Source organism: Aethalodelphis obliquidens, unplaced genomic scaffold (genome assembly GCF_003676395.1).
Source record: "Aethalodelphis obliquidens isolate GAN/ISIS:26980383/991018 unplaced genomic scaffold, ASM367639v1 scaffold2, whole genome shotgun sequence".
NCBI classification, from domain to species: domain Eukaryota; kingdom Metazoa; phylum Chordata; class Mammalia; order Artiodactyla; family Delphinidae; genus Aethalodelphis; species Aethalodelphis obliquidens.
In genome coordinates this window covers 91,350,784-91,377,862 of record NW_020837946.1, presented here as the reverse complement: position 1 = coordinate 91,377,862, position 27,079 = coordinate 91,350,784, and the positions used below count along the sequence as shown (strand labels likewise).

The window sequence follows — 27,079 nt, the reverse complement described above, 5'->3', positions numbered from 1 at the left end:
GCTCAAATGTCATGGGGATATAATATAAACCATGGGGAATATAGTCAATAATATTGTATTAACTTTGGTGACTGATGGTAACTAGACTTATTGCTGTGGTTATTTAGAAATATATATAGACGTTGAATCACTATGTTGTACTCCTGAAACTAGTATAATACTATATGCTAGTTATACTTCAATTTTTTAAAAATGCTCAAAAGGAAAGGCTAGGGGATGAGATGTCCATAGGGGTTTTGAAAAACTCCGATGTATTCCTGGAAAGTAAAAGGCCGTGCACAAGCATGGGGCAGTGCACATATTTAGGAGAGTCCTGGCAAGGCCCTCTCTCCTCAGGCTAACCTTGAGTCTCTGTGCAAGCAGAAAGTGAGGACAAACAAGCAGAAAGTGAGGACAAACGTGAAGCTGTAAATAGCCTAGCTGAGTGTTGAATGTGTGCCCCAATACGCAGAGCCCCTCAGCAAAGACTAGGAGATTCACTGGTGCCAGCCATTAAAGGGAATCTCTGTCAGACAGAAACATCATTAGACATGACAAACAGCACAGACTTCTCATAATGACTTCAAAAAAGCTACTAAACAAACAAACAGTAGCAATAATAAATAGCAACGGCAACGAACACTAGAGAGAGGGGGAAACCTGGTCTCCAGGGTTGCCATATTATGTTATTTTCAGTGTTCAGTTTTCAGCCAAAAATATGAGACATGAAAAGGAAAAAGTATGGTCCATACGTAGCAAGCAGGCAATAGAAACTGTTTCTGAGGAGGCTGAGAAATTGGTCTTATTAGACAAAGATTTTGAATTGGTTATTTTAATTAAATATATTTAAGGAACTAAAGGAAGGTCCAAGCACGATCTCAAACTAAATAGAGAATATCAATAACAAAATAGACATTATAAGGAAGAATCAAATAGATAATCTGAAGGTTAAAAGTACAAAAGCTGAAATTAAACAATTAACTAGAGGGACCAAACAGTATATCTGGGCAGGTGGAGAAAAAGAATCATTTGATTGGAAGATATGTCAATTGAGATCATCCAGTCTGAAGAAAAAATAAAATAAAATAATGAAGGGAAATGTATAGAGCCTCAGAAATCTGTGAGACATTAACAAGCATACAGACATATGCATGATGGGAGTCCCAGGGCAAGAAGAAAGATGGAACAGAAAGAATTTTTAAAGAAATAAGGGTCAAAACTTCCTAAACTTGGTGAAAAAAACATTAATCTACACATTCCAAAACTCAACAAACTCCAGGTAGGATCAAGTCAAAGAGATCTACACATAGATACATCATAATAAAAACTGTCAAAACACAAAGAGAATCTTGAAACAACAAGAGAGAAGTGACTCATATTCACGTGATCATCAGTATCAGGATCCACAGCTAAGTTCTCATCAGATACCATTAAGGCCAGAAGGCAGTGGGAAGACATAGTCAACATTTAGGAGGGGAAGAAAAGATTCAACCAGGAATTCTATATCCAGTCAAATCATTCTTCAAAAATGAAGGAAAACTTTAAAAACTCCCAGGTAAACTAAAGCAGAATGAATTCATTGCTAGCAGACTGGCCCTACACAGAATGCTAAAGGGAGTACTTCATGTCACAATGAAAGGACACTAGGCGGTAATTCAAATCTACATGAAGAAATAAAGAGTACTTGTAAAGGTAAAGGAAAACCATGTAAGTACAGAACACTGTAGCCAATAATATTGGAATATACGTTTTTCTCAATTACACATGGAACGTTCTTCAGGATAGGCTTACGTTAGGGCCTATAACAGTCTCGGTAAATTTAAGTGGATTGAAATCATACAAAGTGTGCAAAGAGATCAGAATAGCCAAAACGATCTTAGAACAAAGCCTGAGAACTCTTCACATTTTCAAAAGTTACTACAAAGCTACAATAATTAACAGTATATTGTATTATACATAAGGACAGGCCTATAGATCAATGGGATAGAACCAAGAATCTGGAAATAAACCACACATTTATGATAGTTGATATTTTTTTACGGGGGGGGGGGCATCCCTAAAGTTTTATAGCTATCACTTCAGAATGTTTTATCGCAGTTACTGGTATTTATATTCAGGACATAGTTAAGTGTGTATATATTTTTTAACATGGACGTTATATAATATATTTTTCTGTGACTATATTTTCATTCAACAGTATACCTTGGACATTTTTTATGCCAGAAAATATGGATCTGTCACATCTTTTAAAATAATCATATACTAAACATGTACCATGATATGATAGTTGATTTTTGATGAAGATGTTGCATTAGTGTCCTATTGCTGCTATAAGAAATGACCACAAAGTTAGTGATAAAATTTAAAACAACATAAATTGTCTTACAGTGCAGGAGGTGAAAAGTCCAAAATAAGTCTCACAGGTGTCAGCAGGACTAGTTCCTACTGGAAGCTCCAAGGGATATTCTGTTTCTTTCCTCTTCCGGTTTCTAGAGGCTGCTGGTATTCATGGCTACGTCAGTCTAACCTCTGCTTCATTTTCGTATCACCCTCTGTATTGGGCCATTCTGTGATTCTCTTATAAGGACCCTTTTAATTACATCTTGACCACCTCATAATCCAGGATTATCTCTCTATCACAAGGTACTTAACCACATCTGCAGAGTCCCTTTTACTATATAAAGTAACTTTCACTAGCCTCAGGGACTAGGACATGGTGAAGCTATTGTTCAGCGTAACACAGATGGCAGCGCAATTTAATGAAGAGAAAATAGTCTTTTCAACAAATGGTGCTTCGACAGCTGGATATCCACATGCAGAGAATGAGTCTGTACTACTCTCACAGCATATACAAAAATTAACTCAAAATAGATCAAAGACCAAATGTAAGAGCTAAAACTATAAAACTCTTAAAAACACCAGTATAAATATTCATAATCTTAGATCAGGCAGTGGGTACCTGAAGTTCAAGTAACCAAAGGGAGAAAAAGGTAATTTGGATTTCAACAAAATTTAAAACTTGTGCAATTCAAAGGACGTAACCAAGAAAGTGCAAACACAACCCACAGAGCGGGAGAAAATATTTGGAAATCATATATTTTATACGGATCTAGTATCCAGGATATATAAAGAAATCTTATGACTCAAAATGAGGAAGACAAACAACCTAATTAATCGATGGGCACAGGACTTGAATAGACATTTCTCCAAAGAAGATATACAAATGACCAGTAAGCACATGAAAAGATGCTCAAATGCTGAACATCAGTATTCATTAGGGAAGTACAAAATGCAACCGCAATGAGATGGCACTCCACACCCACTAAGATGCCTATAATCAAAAAACTGATAATATTTTCTCCCATTCTGTGGGTTGTCTTTTCGTCTTGTTTATGGTTTCCTTTGCTGTGCAAAAGCTTTTAAGTTTCATTAGGTCCCATTTGTTTATTTTTTATTTTACTTCCATTACTCTAGGAGGTGGGTCAAAAAAGATCTTGCTGTGATTTATGTCATAGAGTGTTCTGCCTATGTTTTCCCCTAAGAGTTTTATAGTGTCTGGCCTTAAAACAAAACAAAACAAAACAAAAAACTGACAATGATAAGTGTTGATAAGAATGTAGAGAGAGTAATTGCAACCCTCATGCATTGTTGGTAGAAATGTGAAATGTTGTAGCTATTTTGGAAAACTCATGGACAGCTCCTCAGAAAGGCAAACGTAGTTTCCACATGACACAGGAGTTCCACTCCTAGGTAAATAACCAAGAGAACTGAAAATATATATCCACACAGATACTTGTACACAAATGTCCGTAGCAGCATTATTCATAAGAGCCAAAAGATGGAAACAACACAAATGTTAATCAGCTTGAAGAATGGATAAACCAATCTGGTATATCCACAAAATTGAATGTTACTCGTTCATAAACAATAATGAAATACTCATTCATGCTATGACATGGGTGAACTTTGAAAAAATTATGCTAAGTCAAAGAAAAAAAAACACAAAAGGCCATGTATTATGATTTCATTTATATGAAATGTCCAAATAGGCCAATCTATATAGAGGCAAAAAGCAGATGAGTGGTTGGTTGCCAGGGGGACGGGGAAGGAGAGAATGGGTAGTGACTGCTAACAGATAAAGGGTTTCTTTCTGAGATGAATAAAATATTATAAAGTTAGAGATAATGATGATGGTTGCACAACTTTGTAAATATATTAAAAACAGAATTGTATACTTTAAAAGAGTGAATTTTGTGGGATATAAATTTTATACCATTTTTTTAATGAAGAAGGAAAGTAGTAGGTGGTAAGCCACATTTGACCCATGGACATAATTTTCCAACACCAACACAAGAGAAAACAATTTGTGTGCTCTTTATCCAGTGTCTAAGGAGATTCTGGGTTTTACACAGTAGAAAATCAGTAAAGGCCTGGTGAATTAAAGCATTAGCAAACAAGTAAGTACAAGAGGTCTGCTTGCAACTGTTAAAAGCTCCAACTGTTAAAAGATCCTTAACTGTTGTTATCACATGACATTTATCTTTAATGAAGAATAATTTTGATGATATTCATACTCTTTTCTTTCTATTCCTAATCAATAACTTAATCTCTACCTTGTACGTAGTAACTGATCCCTAAATTGTTAATAGTTTTAAATTAAAACTTTCAGCATAGGGCACTTTTTATGTCTCAGCTATAAAATTAAAGACTTTTCCTTTTTAGAAGGAATCATTTCGTGCTCAAGAGAAATGTCAAAAATTGATGTGACTATGGAATTGTAAATAGTCTTTTGTATCTTTATCAGAAATAATAATATGTCTAGAATGATCCAGGTTGTTTTGCTGGCTTAGCTGTTACTGATTGGGCATCTCTTTTTCTCTTTAATGTATTAGGTGATACGGAGGATGAGGAAGGATAAAAATCCAAGACATTTGTCTCTTTCAATGTGTCACATCTCCCAAGTTTTGAGGGTGCAGTGTTAATAACTGTTCAAAGTTCATTAGGTTAATGTAGATGAGAGTGCAGGTGTATTTTTGATGAAGAAAATAACGCAGTTGGAAGAGATGATCATACAGTTTACTTCCAGCTCCAAAATTTCTTCAACTCCATGCCTCAGTGCTAATCTTACTCAAAGAAACATTACTTCTTATAGTGAACTCTCTCAGACTTTTTAAAGCTCATATACCATGACTGTACTTCTCTTGAGAATAAGTATTAATGTCAGGTTATGAAGAGAAAAGCTAGACCCCAAGAGACCCTTAAGTTAGCTGCCAGGAATCAATGGAGGAACCTGAATCATAACCAGGTGGCTGGTTTCTCATGGCTCTCTTCATACTCCTCTGCTCACTAGGCCACAGGTAATCTTTAACACAGTATAAAGGATCACGTCACCCATCACTGAAATGAAGCCACCCCCGCAGAGGAACTCATTATCAACGTAATAGGATCCAACCAAGGAATCCAATAATGGAGGGCAGGAATTCAATCCAAGTAAAGTACTTGATGCCGCCCATCTCCTAAATTGCTCTACGGATGCCATGTCATTAGTCCAAAGCAGTGTGGTTCCTGCTAAGGAAGACTATTTTAACAGACCTACACACACACACCAAGTGAGATGCCAGCTCAGATCTAGAACCATAAGCCCTATACTTCCTAGCATTCAGTTCAACATGCATTTATCATGAGCCTATTATGGGCCCTGCACATGTCAGATGCTAAGTGCAACATAAGAGATGTGCAAGAGATGGTCCCTCTCTTCAGAGAGATCCAGTGGTCACTGTGAGCCTGGCTCCCTCATACCAGCAGGGTCTGCTTTTAGTTAGCAGACATGTTGAGTCCTGGGCGCCTCGAATATTACCTGCCTTCAGGGAAAGAAAAATTCCTTTCAGGAGCTTGTATTTTTCATAATTAATTCAAGGCATCCACGATTGGGATGGGGAACTGGGGTTACACTGTCCAATTACTATCATCTATATTCAGAGAAATCAAAAATGAAATCAGAGATGAGAGAATTTTGAAATAATAAAATCTAAATCTCTGAATTCATTTGGATATCTGCTTTGAAATGTTGGGACCAGAGTAGAGTTACAAGCAATTAGATTTGAATCATTGATACATAATACCAATGTTCCTGTAAAGTTAATTACAAAGAGGGCACAACTTTTAACTCCAAGTCATACCAGCATCATGGTTTGGTCTATGTACATTTTTTAAGAACATGCTTAGGAGAATATTTCTGTAGTCATTTGTTCATTTTTATACCAATATATATCTATTGAGCACAGAGTATAACCCAGGGACACAGTGTGTAAGTTCTCTTATTAGAGGGGTGGAGGTGGAGAAAGGATTGTTTATAGAAAATATGGTATCTGGAAATCTTAGTTCTCAGTAAATGTCTCAGAAAAGCTGTCACTGGTTGCACACGCTATGTGTTCATGTTTTAGTTTTTAATTGAGTCCAGGTTTGTAGGACATTGCCCACTTTATATGTAAATGGGTTAACTGATCATCCTGTAACACATTTTAAGAACATCTTTGTCAAGTTTTTCAAATCACCTGTGTTTTGCAAGTACCCAGGAATAGGCTCATCATTTATGTTGTGTATAGTGATATTTGCTTGTTAGACATGACTTCTACTTTACCATCAGCTGTCTTTCCTTTGGTCAAAACAAAATTTACTCAAATGGAGGTCAGGAACAGGTCTGCCTTAAACTAGCATTTTCCTTCAGCAGTCATCTTCCGGTTTTATCTTGTGAAGGGCCTAAAAGGTCTGTATCAGTCTTTGTCTCTTCTTCACTTTCTGCCTCAGGGGAAGCCTGTTTCCAACAAAATACTCTTTATTCCGTAAAGAAGCAGCTTTCAATTAGTCCCTAATAAGAGTCTCCAACTGATGAAATTAGGGTGGAAATCAGAGCCAGGATCGCAATTTATCACCATGTAAGTGAATGGCAGGGATTCCATTAGCCAATCAATCTTGCCTCTCATTTCTGCAAAGGTCAGGCTGTGCCACCCTTGGTTATAAAGCATCACTTGTGGCTCTGTTTCACTTTAACTTTGTCTTAGACACCTCAGGTTTGTTATGGAAGGACTCACACTAAGAGTTCATATTTTTAAAAGCCATTCTGTGCTGTGCCTGGCCTTGTATTTTAACTGGGAGAACTGTTAGGGCACAATGCAGCCTTAGAACTGCTTCCTTATGCATTTATCTGCAGAAGAAAAAGACTACTTTGTGTGTGTGACACATAATATCTTTGTGCAAAAGTCTCTTTATGATATTTTTTTATTTGCTTTCTTTCTTGCCCCAAACTATATGAAAATAATAATTATCTGGTTTTTTTCTTGGGTGAAAAATATACTGTCCTCTCCTGCCTTTTGTGATAGCGGGAGCATTTAGAAATTAGCCACATTAGGAATGGAGTTTGCAGACTGCAATTCTTATCTCTTTCCTTCTACTAGGCAGAAGGAAGGCCATTTCTGAGGGCTCCTTCTTTTGTTCTGTTCTCTCCAACTCCCTGATGGACTTTGGAGTAAGTGACAGATGAGAACCAATGCATTTTAGAGTAGGAAAGATTTGTTTGTTGCAATGATTAAGAGACGGTAACATGGTGGGCCCAGAGTTCTCACTGCACGATAGGAAACACGTGAAAAGTCGTTTCTTGCCAATTTGGGCCTTTCCTTTGGGACTTGGTCCTAGAAGCCAGTTTTATGCTTGCCTACTGTGAATATTGGGAAGTTCTGAGCAAACCTCCCAAAGACGAGATTGCTTTTCAGGTCACACGTGGTCTCAGATTTAGCCCAACTAAGCCAAGATAAGATGAAATAAGATGGTAAAAGTATTATGTGAAGAAGTTTTCTTGGCAAACATCCAAGTTTCTGCCGCTCTGCTCATTAGCAATACCCCCTGGAATTCAGGGCACTGGGGAAGCTGATGCCTTGTCTTCTTTCTTCCAATTCTGTTGGTAAAAAAGAGGAAACTTGAATGCGTCACTAGGTTCTAGAATATGCTAATCTTAAATGAGTTCAAAAAGTAGCATTAAGGTTTTACTTGTCTCTTTCATTTTCACCACCAAATCTTGGTATCTCTTCTTCCTTGTTATGTTGGAAGTTTTGTGAAAATAGTAGATATGATGATTATTTTTTCATAACCGTAACCTCATATTGGGACCACTTCACCTTTCTCAGTGCTCTCACACGTTCCCATCTCATCTTCCTCACATTAAAGATGACTTACGTGTCCCAAACTTCATTTGGAATATCTCTCTTGATATAAATCTCAGAAGTTTTAGTGGCGCGTGCCCATTATCTACCACTTAAATTCTCCCTCATCAAATTTCCCATTTTCTTACCCCAGGTGGCTGCAGTCTTCAGGCTTCATCCTGTATGTATCAGGGCCTTGTGTATAGTTTATGAGAATTAGATTTAGATTTTGGTTTGTTTGCTTGATTGACAAATCTCTCATCTGAAGTAGGTCCTAGTAGATTAATCCCAACTAGGGCTACCCATCCTTGTCCATTTGTATCTGATAGTTCAGCCACACACACACAGGATTTCTTTGCCCAAGGAATGTGCAACTTAGATCATACTGCTTCTTTACACAAATACATTTTTTATAACTCAAATTACATTGATTTCCTAGGCGTGCTCCAATAGGCTTCTGACATTCGAGTGCAGAGACAGTTGCCTGTATCCTAGAGTAAGGATAGCATGATGCTCTCAACTACTGAGAATGAGTGAGAGCTATACAAGACCCTCTCCCAGCAAAGGAAGGTAACGGTTTTCCCCAAAGCCTTCACTTGTGTTGGACACTTACATAATGAGTTGCAAGTCTCGGGCTTAAATCCCTTCTCCTCCCTTTCTTGATAAACCTCAAACAATACCATATACCTTTCTGACTTATCCTTTGGGCATCTGTTTGTGAGAACTGAGATCCGCTAATCTCTGCTTTAGCACTGCCTTATACCTATAACTTGTAAAATTTTTGTTACCTGCCAGAAGCCAAAGTGGTCTCTGTTTCAGACTCTCTTTTGTATTGCAACAGAGAAAGAAAGTTTTTCTTTCTCACCTGATTTCTGGTGGTCATATTCTGGACCCAGACTTACTTTGTCTGTATCTGTCTCTCTATCTATCTATCTAATCTGTACACTAGACCCCTAGACAGCATCTTATAGATGCTAAGAGCAGAAAGGTTCTTTCACTGGTCAGGTTTCCATGGTACAATCCAACCCCCTCTGAGACATGTAACTCTTTTTAGTTTTATGGTGGTAAGAACACTTAACATAAGATAGCCCTACCCCCTTAACAAATTTTAAGTCGATAATACAGTATTGTTATCCATAGGCAGTACTTTACAGCAGATCTCCAGAACTTTTCATGTGAAATTTTTTGCCCATTGATTGGCAATTCCCTGTTTGTCCCTCCCTGCGGCCCCTGGCAACCACGATTCTATTCTTTGCTTCAGTGAGTTTGACTATCGGATATACCTCATATATGTATATTCATACAGTATTTATCCTTATGAGATTGGCTTATTTTACATAATATCCTCAAGATTCATCCATAACCTCTTTTCTGAAGGGTTACGTGTTCAGCTCTTCCAAAGTTTTCTGGAAGTATCGATCATAGCTGGCATGGGATTGCTTTTTGTTTCTTTCGGGTTTTTTTTTCCCACTTCAGCTTGACTGATAACTGCAATCTGTTCTATGAAAATCCAAAGGGCCACTGTGACAGTAGTCCCTGGTATACTGTGAGCAATCTACAAAATTCCATCTGCTCTCATATCACAGCATGGCAGTGGGCAGCATCTCCCAGGGGACTGGAGAAGGCAATCCAGACTCTGGAGTGAGTTTCCCTCTCTCATTCTATTGGTTATGATTGCTTACACTGCTGTGGTACAGAGAGTGGGCTTTATAGTTCAACTTGCCCCAAGTTGCCTGTGTCAGTGTGCTCTGCCAGTTCTGTATCACATACCAGGCACACAGGGATTCTGCTTAGTGCTCGTGTGCGCGCGCACACACACTTTACTGTAGAATATCCTGTGCTTTATGGGATCTGCACAACAACAGCTTTTGTTGCTAATGTCCCTTACCATGTAGTCCACTTTAAGACCATAGTTTATTTTTATAGTTGCTTAAATGTCACAAATAAGAAATGTAAATCTGCCAAAGGAGAAATATAATGCTATGCAGTAAAAAAAACTAAGGCATTTCTGCTTATTCACCATTATAAATAATCTACGTTACATCAGCACAGATTACTGAGCTTAACCATGGCCTTTTGGATGAGGGCTTTGTGGTTCTTCTCTTTTAAATACCCTCTGTAATGGGTGGCCCGTGTGTGACATCCTTGAATGGGAAGGAAACATGAGGAAGGGGAAGAAGTACATGCATGGCTTGAGGCCACATTTACTCAATCTCAGTACCCAGCTCTCCCATCTCCCATCCCTCCACCCCCTGCCATGGGGGGAGGAAAATAAGACTATGTGGATGGTAGAGACAGTTTAGCCGTGCATGGGTGTCGGTCTTGATAATGAGGACCCTGTGCTTAAAAGGTCAGCAGTGATATTCAGACCAGAGGGAAGGGGTTAAGTGTTATAGACCACTGGAAAATAAAAAGTACAGAATCTAGAGGTTAGAACTTCTCAGGAAAATTTTATTTCAATATTCACTTTTAGAAAGAGGGCTTCTCTGTAGAACATCTTATCAAAATATAAACAATGTAGGGCATAGCCTCCTTTTCAGTTTATTTATTCTCTTCTTTACATGTAAAGGCAGTGGTTCCCTGAGTGTTTGATACGAGGACCTTGTGCTCTTAGTTAGCCTGGGTTGAGAAAATTCCTAATGAGTGATTTCAAGTTCAGCAGTTCCTTCAAATGAAATTAAAACTTTAAAATCACATTCCCTGCCTTCATTTGACAAGTGGTGGGACTAACATGTATGAGATTATATTATTCATTGAGACTACAGACAAGGTTTGGAACGAGAATGCACTCACGGGCCCCTTGCAACAATGTGACAGTTCTTCGGATCTGCAAGCTTGGAAACCACTATACTTAGGAGATAGGGAATGAAACTACCATGGTCATTATTTTAATAAACTTCCCATTGGCTTTAAAGTTCAACACTTTGTCAATAAATCTTGCAAATAAAACTCATTCAGCATTATTAAGTTCATTTTTAGATTTTTTTAACATCAAAATTGAAAAGAAAATATATAATGCATGTTTAAAATCAATGGTGAGGGCTTCCCGGGTGGCGCAGTGGTTAAGAATCCACCTGCCAAGGCAGGGAACATGGGTTCGAGCCCTGGTCCGGGAAGATCCTGCATGCCACGGAGCAACTAAGCCCGTGCGCCACAACTACTGAGCCTGCGCTCCAGAGCCCGTGAGCCACAAGTACTAAAGCCCATGTGCCTAGAGCCAGTGCTCTGCAACAAGAGAAGCCACCGCAGTGAGAAGCCCCTGCTCGCTGCAACGAAGGCCCAACGCAGCCAAATATATTAAATAAAGAAAGAAAGAAAGAAATAAAACCAACGGTGAATCTAACATACCAGGGATGATGGTAAGCTCAGAGAATTCTCAAGAAGCTAAGGAGGTAGTGTGGGAAAACATCTGGGAAGAGGAGGTTAGTCAGGGCCTCAGACTTGAACGTCTGGGCTAAAACTGACAGTTACCCACACCCTATATTGTGGATCACCAGACTCCAGATCTCCATAAAATCCTGACTCCAGGTGCTGCCCTGTGAGCAACTCATAGCACAAAATGACAGGCATAATGATTTTCCCACAGATACCAATTTAAAACCATTCGTGGACTATTGTTTTAACCCATCATCTTCACACAAAGGGTTGCAACCTTTCAAAAGACACAGGCCTAATCTTGCTTTAAATTTGCAAGTTTTCTGAGACATTTTTTGGATTTTTGAAATTGTGAAAAGATATTCCATACCTAAAGACTAGGAATGAATCGCTTAGGCAATATTCCTTTCTACATAAAGTAATATGCATCATTTACTGTATAGACATCTTTGAATATTCAGCTCTTGGTCTTCCTTTTTCAGGAATTTATAAATGTTAGCATTATCTTCATCATTGAAAAGATAGTGACTGGCTCTCGAAGCATGGTGATGTGCTTGTACAAGCTAAACAGGCAGAGCCGGTGAACTCTTGGCATCACCAGGGTGGGATTCTCAAATAATCTCAGTTTAAGCACCAGCCTCGTCATTTATAAGCCATAAATGACTCACTTAGCTTCTTCAAATTTCAGTTATTTTTACCTGTAAATAGGGATCACACCAACATTTTCTAACTCAAATGATTGTGGTGATCAAGACCTAAGACATGGAATGTCTTGTATAAGCCATAAAGATCCACAGAGTGTTACTGTGTAACCACTGATGACCAAGGACTAGTGATGGGTGGGCTCATTGTAAAGCATGCGGCTGCAGTTGCATTAGAACTGAACTTTTTAGCATTGCATATATACACTACGTTGTACACAAGCAAATTATAAATGCATGATGAACAAAAATGGAAACCAAAGATTATTTGTGTAAATGTGATAATTTCCAGCCAGTAAGACAAGTCGTAATGGAGGAGAGCATAACTTCACGGCTGACTGAATAAGAAAAGGGACAGAATTTGGTAAGTTGAAGGAAGGTGTAGCCTAGAGGACCCTTCTGAAAGGAAAGAGTAAGCCCTAGAGGAAGAAAGAAAGTATAGACCAGCAGAAAATGGCTAGCGGGGAAGTTCTTTGAATTAAGGGATGAGAATCGTAGACCTAATCAGAGGCAAATTTGTGCACTTTTGGCTGAGAACTCACAACTTTTTGCGGGAGAAGGAAGCCCATAGTGCTTTACCGATCTTACCACTCCTAGAGACCATTTCCTCTCACATTCCAATGGGACAGACCCTGGCTCTGCCTTGCAGGAATCTCTAGTCCCAATTGGACCTTTGAACTCATGTTCAGGTTCCAAGCAGCACAGTGCCCAGCATGGAGGTCTCAAGCCTGAAGTTTTCTACCTGGGTCTTGACTGGCAGCTTCACTGGAGCAAAAATTTATTCTATAGAAAATTGGAGGCCATGACTTTTCCTTTCTTTCTTTTTTTCTTCTTTTTTAATTCTGGTTGTTGTTGGATTATTTGCTTTATTTGAGCCCTTGAACCCTAAGACTCAGATGTACAATAATGATACCTGCTGAACCCCAATGAGACCCTACTTCCAAGTTTATACCAGTCAGTCCATAGATGGAGAGTAATTTCAGAAAACAGTCCTTAGTTAAATTGATCAGTTACAGTGAGCAAAGGCTTATTTAATAAATATTAAAAGACTGACTAAATGAATGAGTTTATGATATGACTCTAGAACTACAAAATTATAAAAACACAGTTCCCTCCTTTATCAAAAATAAGGTGACCATATGTGTGTGGGTTTTTCTCTGGGCTTTCTATCCTGTTCCATTGATCTATATTTCAGTTTTTGTGCCAGTACCATACTGTCTTGATTACTGGAGCTTTGTAGTATAATCTGAAGTCAGGGAGCCTGATTCCTCCAGCTCTGTTTTTCTTTCTCAAGATTGCTTTAGCTATTTGGGGTCTTTTGTGTTTCCATACAAATTGTAAAATTTTTTGTTCTAGTTCTGTGAAGAATGCCATTGGTAGTTTGATAGGGATTGCATTGAATCTGTTGATTGCTTTGGGTAGTAGAGTCATTTTCACAATGTTGTTTCTTCCAATCCAAGAACACGGTATATCTCTCCATCTGTTTCTATCATCTTTAATTCCTTTCATCAGTGTCTTATAGTTTTCTGCATACAGGTCTTTTGTCTCCTTAGGTAGATTTATTCCTAGGTATTTTATTGTTTTTGCTGCAATGGTAAATGGGAGTGTTTCCTTAATTTCTCTTGGAAGGTGTGGAAACCTAAGTTGATGTTATAAAATTTTATTTCCTTGGGTCTGTAGCAATACACCCCTTCCCCCATCTGGTGTCATAGGGATGTCTTGCTGGTCCAGCTGCCCACTCTCTCTAATATACATCAATCAGGATTGCACACACGTACTGCAATCCATTGGTAGTGGCTGCCTGGCCTTCAGTGTAGGAAAAGATGCTGAAAAAGAACACTATACATGACTAGTAATGTCTGCCATGGGCACAGGCATGAAGAATGAAATTAGAACACTCCCTAACACCATACACAAAAATAAACTCAAGATGGATTAAAGAACTAAATGTAAAGCCAGACACTATAAAACTCTTAGAGGAAAACATAGGTAGAACACTTTATGACATAAATCACAGCAAGATCCTTTTTGACCCACCTCCTAGAGAAATGGAAATAAAAACAAAAATAAACAAACGGGACCTAATGAAACTTAAAACCTTTTGCACAGCAAAGGAAACCATAAACAAGACAAAAAGACAACCCTCAGAATGGGAGAAAATATTTGCAAATGAAGCAACTGGCAAAGGATTAATCTCCAAAATTTACAAGCAGCTCATGCAGCTCAATATCAAAAAAAACAAACGACCCAATCAAAAAATGGGCAGAAGACCTAAATAGACATTTCTCCAAAGAAGAGATACAGATTGCCAACAAACACATGAAAGAATGCTCAACATCAATCATTAGAGAAATGCAAATCAAAACTACAATGAGGTATCACCTCACACCAGTCACAATGGCCATCATCAAAAAATCTACAAACAATAAATGCTAGAGAGGGTGTGGAGAAAAGGGAACCCTCTTGCACTGTTGGTGGGAATGTAAACTGATACAGCCACTATGGAGAAACAGTACGGAGGTTCCTTAGAAAACTAAAAATAGAACTACCATACGACCCAGCAATCCCACTACTGGGCATATACCCTGAGAAAACCATAATTCAAAAAGAGTCAGGTACCACAATGTTCATTGCAGCTCTATTTACAATAACCAGGACATGGAAGCAACCTAAGTGTCCATCGACAGATGAATGGATAAAGAAGATGTGGCACATATATACAATGGAATATTACTCAGCCATAAAAAGAAACAAAATTGAGTTATTTGTAGTGAGGTGGATGGACCTAGAGTCTGTCATACAGAGTGAAGGAAGTCAGGAAGAGAAAAACAAATACTGTACGCTAACACATATATATGGAATCTAAAAAAAAAAAAATGATTCTGAAGAACCTAGGAGCAAGACAAGAATAAAGACGCAGATGTAGAGAATGGACTTGAGACACGGGGAGGGGGAAGGGTAAGCTGGGACGAAGTGAGAAAGTGGCATGGACTTATATATACTACCAAGTGTAAAATAGATAAATAGCTAGCTAGTGGGAAGCAGCCGCATAGCACAGGGAGATCAGCTCAGTGCTCTGTGACCACCTAGACAGGTGGGAAGGAGACGCAAGAGGGAGGAGATATGGGGATATATGTATATGTATAGCTGATTCACTTTGTTATAAAGCAGAAACTAACACAGCATTGTAAAGCAATTATATTCCAATAAAGATGTTAAAAAAACAATTCCCCAATAAAGAAGTAATAAATAGGACTCATTACCAGGAGAATGAAATGTTACTTCTCTCAGAGGATTTAGATTTTTCAGTGGCATTTCTTAGCATCGGTGGCCCTGTTAAACCCTGTTATTTTCTTCCTAATTTGTGCCATTTAGAAATGATTTTCATTTAACTTTCCCGTGGCTCATTTTTCTCCTTCAGAACATTTCCGCATGATTCCCCGATAAAGTCCATGCTTTAACACATTTCCGTTATGAAACTATAATAAGTGCCAACCAGATACCAGTATGAAATAGCCAGCACATAAAGGACTGACATGAGAAGAAATTGGGCATCTGGGTAGTAAATGTTTATTCTTGATGGCCTGCTGCCTTTTTGCCTCTTGTGGGTGTTTTTGATCCTCTAGGTAAGATTCCTTGCCTGATGAACAAGATCTCTAAACAAACAGCTCTCACACTTCTTTAGGGACAGCCTTTCTTTCCCATAACAGAAATCGTCAGGCAGCACCTTTTGCTAATGTAATGATGGCTGTTCTTCACCAAAGCCCCGTAATGGAAAGAAAAGGGTTTCATTTTTGTTCCCTCTTATTGTCCTTTGAGCTTTGTAAAACACTCCTTCTACATTCCATTTATGAGCCTGTTTTCTCTAGAAAATTAAGTGAGGGTCATTTAGCAATCTGTGCCCCTTCAAAAATTGGTTTCAATTCAACAAATACTGATTGGGCATCGCCCCCTCCTCTGAATGTTTTACAAAATGCAGACATCGTAGAAGCATAGTCCCTGGCTTCCTAAGACTCACAAGTTTTGTTCAGGTAGTCATATAAACAAACACTGAGAGTCCGGGTCTGGCTTTGGTTAAAACCAGAAGCGTATTTATGAGTAGAGGGTTCACATTGTTTTTCTCTTGGCATATTCTTTCAGTATGATTTATAGTACAAAGGAGACATTAAGACTAAAGTTAGCAGAAAAGCTCAAGTAGATGAGAGAATAGGAGACACATAGAGAGGAGTCAAGGTGATGACTTCCTTGAATGTGTTTCCTCCCCAAGCTCCACACAGTGTGGCCCTAATTGCCACCACTGGCCCAGCCTTGCACATGGCACCTGACTACATCTGGCTACAAATCTGCTTAAAACGGAAACTCTCACTGAGTAACAAAGACATACCCAATGGAGTCATGGGAAAGGCGTTGTGGAAGTGGTGGGAGTCACTTGGACTTTGGATGAAGGTAGGGATTTGTCAGCCAGAAGTGACAGTATAAGCAATATTAAAATGGCAGACACATTGGGGAAAAAATCAGGTAAATCCATGTGATGGAGAATCTCCTTCAAGAGGTCCCGTTTTTACACCGTTATTCAAGAAGGTGGGTCAACATCTCCCTACGCAGACCTGCTCCCTGCCTTCCAGTAGCCTGGCGAGGAGGTTAGCGACTCTGCTACAGATGTAGATCACTGGGGCATAGAGAATAAAAACAGTAAGCCAGTACCTGACCAGGTGTTCAAATGTGTATATCAAAGGTACATGCAACTAAACAGTTTTTCATTTTCCATCTGACCTTGGGGCTTTATACGGGAGGGAGGGGGAAAGTGTAAGCTCTGCTTAGTATCGAGAGCTTTAGAAAAATAGGTCCATCTCAGAGTCTATCCTATCCGCTTGCTCTCAGATTCATGCATGAGCTGTGGGAAAAATTACTTTTTTAATTAATTTCTTCATCTCCCCCATTTGTGCAAAGTGCTTTAGCAGACTTTCTTATATCTCATAGGAAAGCCAAAAAGCTTTCTTTAAATTGTCTGATACATATTGAAGTGTTTATAGAACAAACCTGTAAATTCAGTGACAGCTTAATTTCCATGGTGAAGCTGGGTCAGCTAAACCCTCAACTGTCATGAGCTTCGTTCCCTGGTGTCTCTTAGATTCGGGTCACGTCTTTTCATTTTCATAGATTTTTTTCCCTTACCTTTATGAGTTTTAGGGGGCAGACTTTTTTCCTTTCCAAGTTATTACTTCCTTATTCTAATGTAGGCACTGCTGCTGACCCTCTCATTCCATTCTTGTCAGCATTCACAGCATGAAATGTGATTCTTTTATTACTTAATTCCTTCCTTTCCTCACATCCATTTCCACTTCTATTTTCCCATCTCCTTTCATTTTGCCCTCACACATTTTTCACTTTGCGGTTTCCCTTATTGTTGTATGCTCTACATGAGAGCCAAATCGAACCCCACAGTTAAAAATAGTTTCTGACATTATTTGTGATTCCTAAGATGTAGTCTCGCCAATAACCTTTTCTCATCTGATTTCCATCTCACCTGCTGACAGTGCTCCAATCTTGTTTTCTGGTTATCCCATTACATAGTGCTTTCCCTTGCATTTACTGGAAACTTGCAAGTAATGGTTCTGTTTGGATAGCATACTAGTCATCATTTGCAATTTTATGGAATTGGAAAGGCAAGGGGGAGGAAAGGCATGGGGCTGAAGTCCTTGTTTAAAAGGAAAAGCACTAATTAACTATTTTGGTAATAGGTTGGATCACTACTCATCGGCATGCTACACTAGAGCCATCTTTGTGATCTAGAGTAACATATCATGTGACACAACAGTTTTTCTTCTTACCAAGGGAGAACGCTGTGTTCACTATTGAGGAGTAACGCCTTTTAAATTCAGTCTTGAAGAGGCAAATTCAATTGACCACCCAATGGTATAAAATTTCAGGAGAAAATCATCACAAATAAATGCATAGGAAGTAACCTAAGAATTCATTGACTGTATTTATTGTTTCTACTATAAACCTCTATATATTCACAGTCAGTAATCATGCACAGCCTCTAACATGTGTGTTTGTCTTGTGTATGTGTGTGTGTGTGTTCTTGCTATGCTCTGAAAACACCCTACACATCTCTAAATTCATATAAAGCCACAATGCCCAGAAGGCTAAATGATTGCCTATTAGCATTGATCATTTGGGGACATAAAAAGAAATTTCTGGTGCAAATAATACCACTTTCCTTTTGCTTTCTAAGAACCTTATATTCAAGAGTAAATTTGCCTTACCTCTATTTGTGTCAATTGACATTGTAAAGTACATCTGAGAATACAGTATACCATATAATTGAGAGCTGGACCATCTTAATAGATGCTGTGTGAGCTCTTTGAGGAAATGAAAAGGTAATGGAATTCCTGTTCTTGGCGGTAGGTAAGGACTGTCCTTTGTTCTCTTCTGCAAAGGCATGCCATCATATTCTAGTTGATTTCCCCTGTATGTTTCTTTAGGTAAGTCAGTAATTTCAGAGAAGCCAAATATATCTTGCTTTTGGGGAACGCAATTTGGCTATTGGGGCCAGAGTATAGTTCTCGGGTTCTGTTCAGCCGACTTTACTAAAAGACAGGCTATTTTTCCATAACTTGGATAGTGCCACATAATTTTCTTTTCCTTTCCTGTTCTTGACAGGTACACGAGGCAGTCCCGTGTTACAGTGAGTGCAATCAGTATTCCTGGGTTGTAGAACACTGGTCTCCATGCAAAATCCACAATGAGCTGAGGTCCCTGCGCTGTGGAGGAGGAATGCAATCTAGGAAAATCAGGTGTGTGGAAATGGAGACACTGGGGAAATGTGGCAGTGGAATTTATATATTTTTTATAAAAACAACAGTGTTGCTTATCCAAGTACACTCTGATTTTCACACAGTATCCTCTGGCTTTTGGTCATCTTTAAGTATCCCTGGAAGTATATGTGCCTTGAGCTGCCATGTATATTGTGGGATTCCGTCTGCATGGCATCCACAATCCTTAACCTTTCCTGCAAATGATATCAGTGGAAGAACCAACTGCATGGAGTACGCCCACATCCCTGCAGTGATATGTGGCCATCACTGCTAACAAATTAGGTGATTCTGACTGTGATGCCATGTCTCTCTTTTGTGCTGTGTTAGTAAAATTGATGGGCATTGTCTTAATTTTGGATGTCAGTACATTGAAAGGTCAATTTAAGGCCTTTAATAATTTCCACTGTTAGCCTTGGAAACTAATATGAGAATACCTATGAACAGTAATGATATATTTTAATATAAAAGGAACACAGCTCTGAAAGAATTTAGTGAATGCTCAGTTATTTACTGAGGGAGTTTGTTTAACATTTTTGTTTGGTAAATATAGCAGTGGTGCAAAGGAAACAGCTGGCCTGAGTTCATCAAAAAAGTCTATTTAGAAATGATTTGGGAAGAAAGAAGGATAATTTTATTACCAACTGAGGAAAATAGCAATAAATGTTAGAGAATGAATAAGCAAAAGCCAAAATATTAATCGTAAACAATGATTTACTATGTAAAATCAAGAAGAAAACCCAGTGTGGTCAACTATTCAGCTGCATGAGCATAGCGTATCATTTTGCTAGATTTAGGAAGTTCCATTTCAAGTGGACACACAGTGCCCAAAGCAGGTAACTCCCTATCAAGTTATCTATGACGTCAGTTGCCAAGGCAGAGCTTACTTCTATGTGTTTATTGTTATTCAACACCAGTGAACTTACTTGATTCAGTAATTCAGTACCCACCAGTTCTGAGTCTTACCTAGTCCCAATGTTGCAAAATCACTGGTAAGCCTGCTACCACAATCATAGACGTGCTCCTGATCACCAACCCAGGCAAAGGGTTAATAGACAAATTGTCTTTCCTTCCCTTTGTTCACTGCCTGTTCCCCTGGGGGCTAGTTGCTCAGGCTGCCAAACTTGGGCGTCTACCTCTTTTGCTTCAAAATCTGTGTCTCTCTTTTTTTTTTTTTCTTGACATCTTTATTGGAGTATGATTGCTTTACAATGGTGTGTTAGCTTCTGCTGTATAACAAAGTGAATCAGTTATACATATACATAAGTTCCCATATCTCTTCCCTCTTGCGTCTCCCTCTCTCCCACCCTCCCTATCCCACCCCTCTAGGCGGTCCCAAAGCACCGAGCTGATCTCCCTGTGCTATGCGGCTGCTTCCCACTAGCTATCTGTTTTACGTTTGGTAGTGTATATATGTCCATGCCTCTCTCTCACTTTGTCACAGTTTACCCTTCCCCCTCCCCATATCCTCAAGTCCATTCTCTAGGAGGTCTGTGTCTTTATTCCCGTCTTACCCCTAGGTTCTTCATGACATTTTTTTTCTTAGATTCCGTATATATGTGTTAGCATATGGTAAATCTGTGTCTCTTCCGTCCTATTTTCTCATGGCTTTGAGAAATGATTGACCAGGCTAGCTTATCAAGTAATATGTGTAAATGAGCTGTGGTACTTCTCACTCTCATCCCAGCCTGGCCTCTTAGCACTATTAAAGCAAAGTCTCAGGAGAGAAAGGAAAGCTTTAAGAGAATAAATTGCTAGTGGCAGAATTGTGGCAGGTTGATTGAGGAAAAACACACTTGAACAAGAGGGCCTTTAAGCCATGCCTCTCAGCTCAAATGGATGAAGCCTGATATAATAAAAATAGCACAACTACTAGATATGTGTTATGGGCTGAATTGTGTCCCCCTGACCCAAATCTATGTATTGAAGTCCTAACCCGCAGTACCTCAAAATGTGGCTGTATTTGGAGACAGGGTCTTTAAAGAGGTAGTTAATGTTAAATGAGATCGTGGGGGCAGGCTCTAATCCAATCTGACTGATGTCCTTATAAGAAGAGTAGATTAGGACATAGACACACACAGAGGAAAAAACCTTTTGAAAATACAGGTAGAAGGTGGCTATCTACAAGTCAAAGGAGAGAGCCCTCAGAAGAAACCAACCCTGCCAACACCTTGATCTCAGGCTTTCAGCCTCAAGCCTTACATGTATGTTGTTTAAGCCACACAGTGTGCGATATTTTGTTATGGCAGCCCTAGCTAACTAATGCAGACTCACTGTGTTACATACTTTATATATATGTGAAGCAGGTTTTCCAGCCATATTGCTTTCCAAACCATTATTGACCTTAATAAAATGGTGTTATAATGAGTGAAACAGTTTATCCGTTTATCTTTGGTGAAACCTCCAAACTAGAGGACATCTTCATGGTTCATACATGACAGCAATCATTTATGAATTCAAAAAATATTTATGAATATTTGCCTTCTATGTATCAGGCGCTGGGGATGCAAAAGTGAACAAAACAAGTTACTGTCCTCAAAGAACTTAGAGCAGCAGGGAAAAAAATGAATGCATAAAATACTATATAATGGAATGTCTTTGCTATGAAATGCCAAGAAAAAAATAAAATTGGATTGGTGTGATGGAGGCTACTGTTTTGGAGAGGCTGGTCAGCAAAATATTTAAGCAGAGACCCGAAAAATGTGAGAGACTTAAATGAATGTAAAGATCTATATTAAGAGAATTCCAAGGGGAAGGAGTTCCAAAGCAGGAACCTTCTTGGCTTGCTACAACAAGATGGATTACACCACGTCCCATATGGCTGGTGTCAGTACTCAAATTGTATAGTCTTCTAAAATAAGGTTAAAATATATTTTTCTAACAGCATCATAAAGCTATGGGAGGTCTGAGACAGAGTGAATGACGTGCTCTTATTTACGTTTGAAAAGGACCTTGCTAGATGGAGTATAGAGAAGGAATTTTGGGGTGTGTAAGCAGCAGCAGGGATGAAGGTTTGAATGACATCCCAGAATTCCAGGTGAGAGAGGCTGATGGTTAGACAGGCTCTGTACTAGGGAAGGTGGTGAGGTGGTCACATTTGGACTGTATCTGGAAGGTACAGATGACAGGATTTGCTTATAAAGTGATTGTAGAATGTGGAAGAAAGAGAAGTATCGAAGATGATTGCTAGGTTTCAGGGCCTGAGCAATCATGAGAATGGTGGTGTCATTTGTTGAGATGAGAAATATTAGAAGCAAATTTGAGAGAGAAAATCAAAAGCTAGCTTTGGAACACAATAAATTTGAGATATTCGCTTTCCAACTGAGAAGGCTTGGAGTGACAGATTGGAGTTCAGAGAGTAATGGGGGTGTAAATTAGGCGTCAGCTATAAATCTGAAATATATTGATAAGAAAGAAAGAAATTGCGCCCTGGGGAACACAGATATTCATAGATTAGAGCAAAGGGAAAGATCTTACAAATGAGACTGGGAAAGAGCCAGTCAACTAGAAGGAAGACCAAGAAAATGGGAAGAAGAGAGTTTTTCAAAAAAGAAAGAGTAATCAGTTGTTTCAGATGGTTCTGAGAAGTTTACAAAGATAAGAATTGGCTATTGAGTTTGGCAAAGGGGACTCTGTTGATGATCTTGATATGAGTTTTCTCTGGAATGGTAGTAAAAGTGTGATTAAAGGAAGTCCAAGAGGTAATAATGGAGGAAGAGGAGAGAGGGTGTGGAGATAGCAAATATAGACACGCTTTAAAGCAGTTTTGTAATGAACCTGAGTGGAAATGAAGGTGATGATCAAAGGGAGACATGGCAAGGAAATCGGTGATGCAGGATATGTAACTACAGGGGCATTTTCATTTGGGAACACCTTCAATTTCAGTCTTCTAAGTCTTTACTCTTGTGCTTGTCAGGACCCCTAGAAGACTCTCTTCTTAAATCACATGTGAAACAGATAATCCTAGCAACCAGTATTTGGGAAACCCAATGAAAAAAGGCCGATGTGGTAGACACAATGATGGCTCCCAAAGATATCCACATTCTAACCCCTGAAATCTGTGACTATGTTACCTTAAATAGCAAAAGATTCTTCACAGTTGTGATTAAGTTAAAGATCTTGAGATGGAAAGATTAGATTGTCCTGGATCCTCTGGATGGGAACATTTTATTCACCAGCGTCCTTCAAAGTGGATGAGGAGATGGGAAAGGAAAAACAGAAAATGTGACTAAAGGAGCAAGACACAGAGAGATACAAGGCTGCTGACCTTGAACACAGAGAAAGGGGCCATGGCCCCAAGACCATGAAAGAGGTGAGGAGACGATTCTAGAACATGAAAGAGGTGAGGAGACGATTCTCCTCTAGAACCTCCAGAAAGGAATGCAGCTCCGCCAGAGCACTGACGTTAGCCTAGTGAGTTCCATGTTGGATTTCTCTACTACAGAACTGAAAAATAATAAATGTGCATTGTTTAGGTCACTAAGGTAGTAGTCATTCTTTTCAATATGTTAACTTCTCCTTAAACCCTGTTTTCAATATGATGTTCCCATCCTTAATTGGGCCATGTGTTCTCTAATCCAAAGACCTGTTTCGTGAACTTCTCCAGATAATAAACCTTCAATTACCTGCAGGGGCAGGGCTGGGGCCATCACCTAGCTCTGGGAATTGGGGAATTGGGATTTGAGAGCTTAGGTACTTCTTAAACACACTCTCAATAAATCCTCCAGTTTTCCTACCTCACCTTCATTCACATTTCCAAAGGTAAATGCCTGAATTTTCCATGTGTTCTGATGTGTAAATGGAGTGACTTTCTTTCTTTTCCCTTGAAGGCTTAGTAATCAGTTTTCTGGGTGTGCTAAGTCAGTTACCACTAGCCCATCTATTTTCCATTGTTGCCTTTGTCCTCTCCCATGTTCTTTGTCCTTGTAGGATACAGCCTTACCCTCCCTCCTTTGTTTTGTTTTGTTAGTCTTTTTGTAACAAATTCCTTTACTATTGTCTTTGTGGCTTATTGGGAGTGAACAAAGACTAATGCATATGTTCAACTGGACACCATTGACCAGAAGTATTACCTCTTCTTTTTCAGTGAAATCATAAAAGAACATCAGCTGAGAGTGTGCAGGCAAGAAGGAAAGCAATTTTCAGCTTTTAAGTTTGCCCAGGGAAAGGCATTAAAGCCATTTCGTGGTCCCTCCTTCCACTATTGACTATTACCACAAAAGAAATTAAAGTCCGTAGATGACTCTGTACCTTGCCTCCCTATATTAGAAGGCACGACATCTTCTCTCCTTTTACCGTCCTCTTGTTAACCTGCTTTATACAATATCTAAGTTTGTATTACTTAGCACCTCATAAAGTTTATTTTATTTTGCACCAGCTGATAGACTACTTTGCAGTTTTCCTGAATCAAAAAAAAAAACTATTGTTTGCATAAAAGAAACTCAGAATGTATAGGGTAATTCATTCCAGCGTAGCGTGATTTGGGGAGCACCAAAATCTCTCCAGTGCAGCCCTCTTAAAATGCTTATTCCTTGGCTGTGGCCTTGTGTCGGAAATTACCAGATCAGCACATGGCATCATTTAGCTCATCATCGTTGTCGTTTTCACTTTTACCTTGATCGTTATCACTGGAAGAAGAAGGGATCTTGTCCCTATTTTTTTTTTTTCAGTTCTGTACCCCAGCACCCAAGTAAGGGCATGGTGCAGAGTAAGCCGCTCAAAATATTTATGAAATGAATCATTAGTAATAAATATCTTTGTATCCCAACACCTAGCAAAAGAGGCTTATATATAGCAAGTCTTTATTAAACATTTTTGAGAAAATAATTTAAATATGAACTTCTAACTGGGATATGATATAAATGCAGAGAAATGCCCACAGCATAGGGGGCAGCTCCATGAATTTTCACAATATAAACTCACCTGTGTAACCAACCCAGAGGCCAAGACACAAAGTATTACCAGGACTACCTAAGCCCCTGTGTATCAACCAGTCCACCAAGCGTAACTGCTATTCTGTCTTCTGACACCATAGATGAGTATTGCCTATTTCTTAACTTTCTATGAATGGAACCATGCAGACTATACTCTTTTGTGTCCAGCTTCTTTTGTTCAACATTATGGTTGTGAGCTCCATTCATACAACAGTAGTTTATGAATTCTCATTCCTTTATAGCATTTAATTCAATGAGTTTATCACAATATATTTCTCTGTTTTACTGTGGCTGAATAAATATTGTAGATATTCTACTGTTGATTCTAGTTCGGTTGATTATAAATAGTGGTGCTATGAACATTTTCAGGCAGGTTTTATTTTTGGGGGGGTGGTCCACATTTGTACACATTTCTCTTGTGTATATAAATAGAAGTGAAATTGTTGGGTTACATAGTATATATATGTTTAGATTTAGTAGATACTGCCAACTAGTTTGCCAAAGCATTTATGCTCCAACCAGCAGAGTGAGAAGAGCTACAATTGCTCCACATTCTTGCCAGCCCTTGATATTTACCATGGTTTTGATTTAAGCCGTTCTGGCGGGTATATAGAAGTATAACACTTTGGTTTTAATTTGATTGAATCAATAACATGATTATTTATCTCATCTTCATCAACACTTATCTCAGAGCAATTACAATATGTACATCTATATAGCATGTGCTCAATTGCTGCATGAAAATGCTTGCTAATTGCCCTTTGGTTTATGATACGAAAATTCCTTACTGAAATGCAGAAAATACCTGAAAGAAAAATATGTTCAATTATTTTTTGCATAACTTTGCTATGACCTTAAGTGTACTAAACAAAAACTAGGGAAGCTTAGATGCTCTGAAAGAGAAGTCTAGGAAAGGTCTGAGAGAGTCACGGGAACTGTGAAAGGTCTAGTTATTACAAAGTGATGGATTTATTCAGAGGAGAGTCTTCAAGATTTGTTACAATTAAAAAAAAAAAAAGGGCTTCCCTGGTGGCGCAGTGGTTGAGAGTCCGCCTGCCGATGCAGGGGACACGGGTTCGTGCCCCGGTCCGGGAAGATCCCACATGCCACGGAGCGGCTGGGCCCATGAGCCATGGCCGCTGAGCCTGCACGTCCAGAGCCTGTGCTCCGCAACGGGAGAGGCCACAGCAGTGAGAGGCCCGTGTACCGCAAAAGAAAAAAAGAAAAAATTCTCTCTGTACTGAGACCTGAGTAAATATATTGTAGATAGTTCTATTTAGATGGAGAGTTCTTCAAAGATGACAATTGTCCCTTGTCTTCTGCTTTGCCAAATAAAGGGCTCTGGCCTGAGTTATCACTCAGTAAAGCTGGACTGGCTGAGAAAGGATTTTTTTTTCCTGGTTTCTCTGCTGGTCTTATTTTATGTTTAACTATCTCTGAGGGGTAAGTAATTACGATACATCACAGCTATTTTGAATTTACTCCCCACTGTTTTAAACGATCAAGCTATCTCGTGATCTTGCTTTGCAGATGCGTGAATGCTGCCGATGGTGAAGGGGGAGCAGTGGATAACAGCCTTTGCAACCAGGATGAAATTCCCTCAGAAACCCAGTCTTGCTCTCTTCTGTGTCCCAGTGAATGTGTCATGTCTGAGTGGGGACCTTGGAGCAAATGCCCACAGGTAATTTCTTTTCCCTTGTCAGTGGCCTAATCCTCCAGGGCTGCCATCCCTTTTGTTCTCTGCACTTTCACAGTGCTGCTCTCCAAAGCCTTCTTCTCATAACATGGGAAAATAATTTTGCCCAAGAAAGAAAAAAAAAAATTTCAACAAGTGAAACTGAGCAATTTAAAATGCCAGTGCTTCCTTTAAGGCCTTTATCCTGGGAACACGAGCAAGGAAAATGAGCCTGTAATGATCACACTACGATTCGAATGCACGCCCATTGTTAAAGGGGCTTCTTTGGTACCAAAATGATCCTCATTATAATCTGTTGCTTCTAATCCATTGTTACCCTTGGAGAATCAATATATCTAAGTAGCTTAACTCCACTGTGTGATTTAGCTTCCGTTAGTGATGA

General features: G+C 39.1%; 1 protein-coding gene across 1 annotated transcript in view; it reads left to right on the top strand.

Moving 5' to 3' along the window:
* THSD7B (thrombospondin type 1 domain containing 7B) overlaps positions 1-27,079 on the top strand; it is a 765,597-nt gene that overhangs the window by 640,965 nt on the left and 97,553 nt on the right. The window contains exons 15-16 of the mRNA XM_027132057.1: positions 18,917-19,050; positions 26,532-26,682. Of these exons, the coding sequence (XP_026987858.1) occupies positions 18,917-19,050; positions 26,532-26,682 (285 nt within the window). The remainder of the gene's footprint in view (positions 1-18,916; positions 19,051-26,531; positions 26,683-27,079) is intronic.